Source organism: Tasmannia lanceolata, unplaced genomic scaffold, assembly GCF_043159265.1.
Source record: "Tasmannia lanceolata isolate RefF3 unplaced genomic scaffold, GAP_Taslan_0.1 ptg000016l, whole genome shotgun sequence".
Classification (NCBI taxonomy): Eukaryota; Viridiplantae; Streptophyta; class Magnoliopsida; order Canellales; family Winteraceae; genus Tasmannia; species Tasmannia lanceolata.
Genome location: NW_027518693.1, coordinates 9,355,433 through 9,363,541, shown reverse-complemented (window position 1 = coordinate 9,363,541; position 8,109 = coordinate 9,355,433). Strand labels below are relative to the sequence as shown.

The following is an 8,109-nucleotide window of genomic DNA, read 5'->3' as shown; positions in this document are numbered from 1 at the left end:
CATTGCGGTGAGTCCGGATACCTCTCTTCTTACGGGTGATTGCGTGCATCCCTAAAGAATAATCCAGACCCAAAAATTGGGGTGGGGAGAAACTCTTTTCAGATAGGAGAGTATATCATTTCCCTTGCACAAAGGTTGAGAACAATGGGAGCCACAGTGCTGCCTGATAAAAAAGTGTTCTTCTCGTCTGTTGCGGAGAAGAATACAACCGTACAAGGGGGGCTTTCTTCGTGATCACACCTGTGAAAGCTACAAGTCAACCCAACACAGGGCAAAACTTCGCTCTAGCACGGTTAAGAGGAAGTTCGTTCAGTAAAAATCAGTGTTTAAAAACTCCTTGACTTGACTCGGTAAATAACTCGCCCAAGCTGACTCATTTTTACTTTGGCCACATTTCGTGTTGCACCACATCCGCATTTTGCGTTTTACCCTACATAGTCAATGAACTCCTTCGACTCTCATGAGTTATGACCGCGTCAATCGCGTTCTTGGACGCGTCCGCACCGAGTCAATAAGGATTTTTCTTGGTTGCATTCCGTGTCACATCCGTGTTTTTAAACACCTGTACAAATACGTCGCCTAGTAAAATCATGCCACATATATGTTGCTATTCTAAGAAATATGAGTTAAGGTATTTTATTAAATACAGGCACACGACACGAGTATATCTGAACAAACTTCCTCCTAACTGTACTGGAGCGAAGTTTTGTTCTCCAACACAAACAGAAGGAGAGAGAGGAAGACGCTTACGAGTTTCTGATTCTGATGGCAAAAAACTAAAAGAAAGAGATGGGTTACAGTTGTTCGGGAGCAGCTCGAAGATTCTATTCACGAGCTATTTGTGGGACAATTTGATTATTGGGGGTGGCAAAGTCAAACGGGGGAGCCCTATTTCAGCATTTTCCACCGCCAATTCCAAATGACTATAATTACCCCAAGATATATCAATTCCTCATAAAGCCCCTTCTGATTAGTTGCTTAAACGGCGGAAATACCCCACAAGATTGAGGATTATGGTGTAGTTTTCCGAGTTTTTTTAAGATAAACTTTCCAATCTAAAATAATTACCTAAAAACTAATAAACAAGGATTAGACGAGTATGTTGTTAGTAGCTTACTGGTATGCCACATGGGGTAAACAAGGATTAGACGAGCCAAGTAATCTCCTAGTAGTTTGAAACATACATGTCCCAATGTAGGAGCCGTTGGATGATCCAATTCCCAATCTCCATCTTCGGTGGGTTACCATTGGTCCCACTTGCAGCAACATAGCGGCTTAATTAGGATGCATCAATGGATGGACCACACCATCGTTGGCTGGGCTGTTGCAGGTGAGAGCAGCCACCTCATATCAATTAAATGAATAAGACAAAATCTGAGCCTGTGTGGCACCTGCACAGCCCAACATCGAAATTCCTACTGCGATGGTCACTAGCAAATCCCTCAGCTGAAAGTACACGCAACTGCTCATTTCTCGTATCTAAAGGTAGGGGGTCATAAATTCACCCCATCTTTTACAATATTCACCCCCTATTTTTAAATTCATTTCCATAGGATGATAGGATCTATCACTATAGATCAGAGGGCTACTATCATCCTATGAAAATGAATTTTGGGGCACAACCTATTTACATTCTGGCCATCAAATGGGTGGTTTGGATGATCCTATGGTGTGGGCTTTACTGTCAATTTTTAAAAATAGGGGGTGAATATTGTATAGATGGGGGTGAATTTAACACTGCCCTAAAGGTATCAAGGAAGTTCTTCATTAGTCAAGACGCAAAGAGGCACTCTCTCTAGGGATGGCAAAATTGGCCGAAGTGGGCCGAAACCGAACTAAAAATTCGGATTCTATAACCAAACTGGTTCGAATTTCGGTTCGGTTTCAGTTCGGTAGAACCAAACCGATGATCAGTTCGATTCAGTTTCGGTTTAGGTTTGGTTTGGTCTGGACAATGATAAATGCACCCCTTTTCATAGGAAAATGATAAATGCGTCCCTTTTTATCTCGGTTTGGCAACTTTACTATGTATACTAAATGCTAGGCACCTTACCAATACGCCAAAATCTCCGAAGCTAATGGAAAACGGAAACGTCAGGCAAGGCCCATTAAACCTGTCCCATGCTAGAGTGGGTCCCATACCTAGGCGGCCCCCGACCATAACATAAACAATTAAAGGTCCTTTTTCCGGCTCCCTTGCATCTAGGGGTGCAACTTGGGTTGGGTTTTACCATATATAAGTTTTTAGCTATTCAATACCGTAAATAAATTTTCTAGATGTCTGTGTAGATTCCTTTATAGCTAATGTCTTACCTTTTTTAACCTAAACCCTATTTTTACTTTATAAGAATCACAAAGTCAAAAAAATATGTTAATAACCCGAACCTGACCAGTTCAACCCTAATGTAGCTCGGGTGGGGTTGGGAAAAAACATACTGATTTAATTTCAGGTTGGGTTAGGGTTAGGTTGGGTACTTGGGTTACGGTTGATGCCGTAGGCAACCAGAACCCAATTGCCATTCTCTGATTTTATAATGATTAATTGGGTATGAAATATTTTTTGTATTCTGCTGTTTGGACTGAGATTAACCCGAACCATTTTGGAAAGAACAGGCTGGACAGGATGGGTTAGGGTTGAGAGATTTAGAGGTGGGATGGGTTGGGGTTGACCATCCTCGACTCGAGGCTCGGGCTAGGTCGGTTTAGATTTGATGGAATGCTACCTCTGGTTAGGCTTGGGTTGGCCTCAACTTGATCTGATCCAACCCAACCCGAGTTGCACCCCTTGATACTGCAATACCATTTCCCATAGTGTAGGACGTGCCTACATGTTCGGCAAGGTTTCTCATGCCAAGTGGTTCCGCGAAAGAAATCCAAGCCATCGGCTTTGGCAGACCAGAGTCTAACCACATTTGTACATTTGATATAACAAAGGTCGATGGGTTCTTTGATTTCCTTCTCGCCAGCCGATTCAGTCGACGCGTTGCCAACCAAAAATTATAATTGACGGAAGAGCTAAAAGGAGCCAAGTTCTACAAGTGGCATGGCTGAAAAATGCATTCGACTAATAATTATGTTGTCTTCCACAATGTGGTGTAGGACAATATGGAAAGATGCTTGCTGAAGTTCCTAGGCAGCAAAATTGGGATAGCAATGTTCTTTAATTTATTATAGATAACTAGATTAAAATTCAAGTTAATAACAATAAAATAACACAACCGTACTAATACAACGGTCTAAATGCAAAGCAAACGGCTAACGTTTCATAATGAGCAAGTCATTCACCAACCTATCCAAATCAGTGTAAGAAGATCCTCCAGGTTCAGTCGACTTTCTAGCACTCTCCTTCCATTCAATTGCCTTCTTTCTCATCTCTTTTCCCTTCTCTCCTTCCATCAACTCCCTAACTAGACCCTCAACTTCAACTCTAGTTACGCCGTTATCAATCTCCATGCCAATTCCCCACACATCGCAAGTGTATCGACAATTTGTCATTTGATCTGCGAAGAAAGGCCAACATAGCATTGGAATCCCATTGAAAATGCTCTCCAACGTCGAATTCCAACCACTATGTGTTAGAAAACCCCCAACTGAAGGATGAGCAAGGACTTCCTTTTGTGGGCACCAACCCATAAGCAAACCCCTTTCTTTGGTTTCCTCAACGAACTCTGGCGCCAAAACCGCAGACTCGCCGGAGACAAGATCAGGTCGAATGACCCACAAAAAGGGATGCTTGCTATTTGCAAGCCCCCAAGCAAATTCATTTAGCTGCTCAGGCGTTAAAACGGTGATGCTTCCAAAGTTGACATAAACTACCGAATTGGGGTCTCTCTTGTCTAACCATTCTACACTTCCTTTCTCTTCTTTCCACAAATTGGACTGGATTGAATCCATTCGACTCTCTGATTTGCTATTATAGAGCTGTGGCAATGGACCAATGGTGTAAAGATTCCGTGTAAACACGCATTTGATGGCATCAACAACTTCATGTTCTAATTCATCAAATGTATGGAAAATTATCGCCGAAGATTTCAATGACCTCTTCACCTCCTCTTTGCAGAAATTGAGCATTATGTCGTTGGGATCTGTTGTTCTTATAAAACTTGGCAGATCCTTCAAACGAATATCCTGCATTCCTGGTATCCAATCGATTGGAGTGTCGAGATATCCGTTGGTAAACCAACTTGCATCTGCAATGGGCATGAGAGTTACTTGCGTCAGCAAGAATGTTAATTGATCAAATGGATTAGTACAAAAGATTAAAATGACAACAATGAGAGCATAAAGTTTCTAATTTGACTTCAACCCAACACAATATTATCACCATAAATACTTCTCATGGCTCAAAAGTTCGTCCCAATTGGCTATAACAATGGTTTTAAAACTCCCCAACATCATCATGAACTCCCCCGAGTCAACTCCCATTTAGCTTGGCCGCATTCCATATTTTACAACCATGTTCCACATTTTGTCCTATAGAGTCAATAAAAATGCCTTTTGACTCTCGCAAAGTATGACCACGTCAACCAAGTACTCGATTAGCCGCGTCAACCGAGTACTTAACTACGTTGTGCCTAGTCAATTAGGATTTTCTTCGGCCGCGTTTTGACCTGCATTCGCATTTTGAAACTCAGTCCAACTGAACAATTCTAACCCTTAATGCAGACAATTATTATTTTGATTTGTTCAAAGTTCATTTAACGGCCACAAATTTGATGGTTAGAATCATCCAAAATTAAGGAGTTTTGATGCAAGGCCCATCAGAAGCAAGAGCCAACAAAACGATTTGCTAGAGACCATCGCAGAAGGCATTTCGCGAAGCGTCTGTTGCATGAGAGAGTAGCCACCTCATATGAATTAAATGATTTAGACACAATCTGAGCCTATGTGGCTGCTCTCTCATGCAGGAGACGCTCTGCGAAATGCCTTGTACCGACTGATGTTTCCTTCAAAACAAAAACAAAAACAAGTACAAAAAAACATCCCTTAGGCAAGAGAGTTCTTGTATGGAGCACGCGCATTCAACGTTCCCTCATCATAAAATGAATCTAGGCCCATATGAACAGATGATGTAAACCATTCAATTTTTAGATCCAATCATAGAAACGTCATATCCCAGAAAATGATCTTAGATGTGGGCCTCATTGTCCTTTTTGAGTTGCACACTCTTGAGATGTGGACACCATATCAATACTTCTTATTAGAATCGATAGTTGTGGACGCTTATACGATGTTTGTGCATATTTTTGAGGAAAAATATGAGCAGGTAGAAGCACAGGTGGAGCCTACCTAGTTGGTGTTAGCTAGTACATAGTACAGGGGTTTAATACCGGCAGTGGGTTAATAAAAACCTACGGGCAAGGGGTGTGTTTACACATTTGACTACTTGCTTGGTTGAAATAAAATAAAATATCCTTTCACTTTTAGAGAGTAGTGTTTTATCTTCGTTGATTTGAAAGTGCTAAAGTTTGAAAGATTAAATAACGCCTTCTCCAATGGCTTAAGCTTTTGGAGTAACTAGTAGTTTCACATGGTATCAGAGCAAATGCCCGGGTTCAAACCTCCTTGATAGCAAAAATCCACATGCAATGGCCAAACCCAAAAGAGGGCCACGTGAGGGGTAGTGTTAAAGTATGAAAGATTAAATAACGCCTTCTCCAATGGCTTAAGCTTTTGGAGTAACTGGTAGTTTCACAGAAAGTCAGCGCAATAGGTCTAGAGTGATCTACACGCCTAGTTCTTTACACTTCCGGCTAGGCAAGCATTTTGATCTGTTTAGAATTACCTCGGAGAATAATGTAAGTAGTGTTTGGTTGCACGGCATATACTCGGAGAGTAAGAGAATAAGTAGGGATGTCATTACCAATATAGTGAGAGAGAGAGAGAGTATCATTCCGTAGAAAATTCAAACAAAATTCCTTGCTTTTAGAAAAATTTGGTTTAAAAAGGAATCCATGCCAATAGACAAGCAATTCTTACAAGGGAGACATCAAAGGGACTCAAAGGGGAGTCCAATGCTATTTTGGGAACTTATAATAACATGCCAAATGTAAGCCAAATGCCAACGGCTGCTGAGCTTTTGTGCAACCAAACGCACAAGATTCCACAGTTCAACAGTACACTGTAAAAAAAGCCTTCAAAATTTTCTATACAAATTTTAAGATAAAGATGAATCTATCAAAATAATGGAGCACAAATATTGCAATGATTTACAAGCATTTCACATATTTCATGGCTACGAGAAAGAAACAATGGGAGAACAAAGATAAGAGAAGAACCTTTGAAGGGCGTGTAGCCTCTTCTGATAAGCTCATCGTACTGAAAAAAACCCATCCAACTACAAGTACTCATCGTCCACAGCATGACATCAGGAATGCCGAGCTCATCTGCAACCTCTTGAGCAAAACTCATGCCTCCATCTCTGACTAAGCAAGTGAAAATCCGACCACCAACCCTTTCTTCACTAAGCCTTGATATAAGCTCTCTAAGAGGAACCAAGCAATGTCTGGTTAGTGAATCACTAAGCTCAGGAATGCTTTGTGTCGCGTCCATATCCGGTGTATGTAAACCATCTGTGATAGTCTCGAATCGAAACCCATCGATCTGGACCGTTGGATCTATGGCTCCAGACTTAACAAGACGTCGATGGTTGAACTCAGTATTAACGAAGGTTACATGGAAGCCTCTTGAATAGAGTAGCTTTGCGATGAGGATCATGGCGTTGATATGGCCTTGGGCAGGATATGGAAGGCAAAGGGCATGTGGCTTTTCCATGATTCCAGCCATATTTTCTTTCCACTTTCGAGTTGGAGCAGAGATTTGAAGGGTGATTCCTACTTTATTAAGTCCTCTGATATTTGCACTGTCATGTGAATGGCTGTTATTAAAAATCGGTGTTGAGATAACAACACATCAAAACCCAATAACTCTTTGATATTAAAAATCGGGAAATGCTATCAGCACAACCATCATTTTTTGATATTTCAACAAACTCAGCTGTCTTTTCTTCTTTAATTGGATGCAGTGAGAGCTTTTTGGGAAATGTAATAACCTTTTTACAAGTCTTTAAATACTAAAAGACAGGATAAGATAGCGAAAATATCAAAATCCACATGTGAGGCCAAGCCAAAAAAGAGGATTTATATGATGGGTGGCCGTGAAAAGTCTGAAAAAAAGTAGTTGACTTCTGGATTACAGCAATACAAAGAGGATTAGATATTCTAGGATGTTGACTTCTGGATAAGCTCTTTGTAATTTATCCAAATCATTTGTAACTATGAGAAATTATATGATGCCCGACCTTCAAAATAAAGGGCGGAGAGAGACAAACCCTCCCGCCCTTGATTTGCGATCCAGCAAAAAGTCAAAAGAGGCGGCTTTTGCTGGATTGCAAATCAAGGGTGGAGGGGTTCTCTCTCTCCGCCCTTTATGTTTTGACCGTCTGGCACCATATAAATTCTCCTGTAACTATCAAAACAGGGATCCATCCTAATTATATAGGAACGGTTGATGAAGAATGGAAAGAAACACAACTCTTCCCAAAATTATTACAGTCTCAACACTTAGTAGTCTAATATTCTATGAAATAAAAATCAATGCTGCCAAAAATGGCCTAAAGTTTTCACTGTATTTCATTTGTCTCTCTGTCTTTCGTGTGCAAACCAACCCCCCCCTCCCCCCTTTCATGACCATTAGGTCATGACCAACTGCCAATCTACGGCTCTGATTGCATCCCATTGATGCCTGATTGTTGGGATGTCGATAGGTCGCAATCTGACGACCCAGATTGCACCAGATCAGATCCCGACCGATCCGCTCTGGAACGCACCCGTTCGAGTACTAGCCGTTAGAACTCATCCGAGCGATCCTATGGTCCTGATCCCACTTGCTCAGGATCACCTCTCTACGACTATCTCCTCTGAAGGTCTGAGGTTATTTCCTCTCTCCGTCTGTTAGACTTTTTCTGGTCCTAATAGTTGGATCGTGGTCCTTCAACGACCTGCCATTGCTAGCAGTAATGGCTCCGCCTCCTCCCATCAATGGCATATTAATTCAAGTCGACACTAAAGTTCACATCAAAGTGCAAGATAAAAGATGGCATTGGCACGG

At 41.4% G+C, this 8,109-nt stretch overlaps 1 protein-coding gene across 1 annotated transcript; it reads right to left on the bottom strand.

Moving 5' to 3' along the window:
• Positions 1-3,142: 3,142 nt before the first annotated feature.
• On the bottom strand, positions 3,143-6,886 carry LOC143848543 (7-deoxyloganetin glucosyltransferase-like). The gene is made up of 2 exons (XM_077357496.1): positions 6,279-6,886; positions 3,143-4,190 (listed from the first exon to the last, which is right to left on the bottom strand). Exons 1-2 carry the CDS (start codon positions 6,784-6,786, stop codon positions 3,256-3,258), a joined length of 1,443 nt encoding a protein of 480 aa, XP_077213611.1. The 5' UTR covers positions 6,787-6,886; the 3' UTR covers positions 3,143-3,255.
• Positions 6,887-8,109: the final 1,223 nt, after the last annotated feature.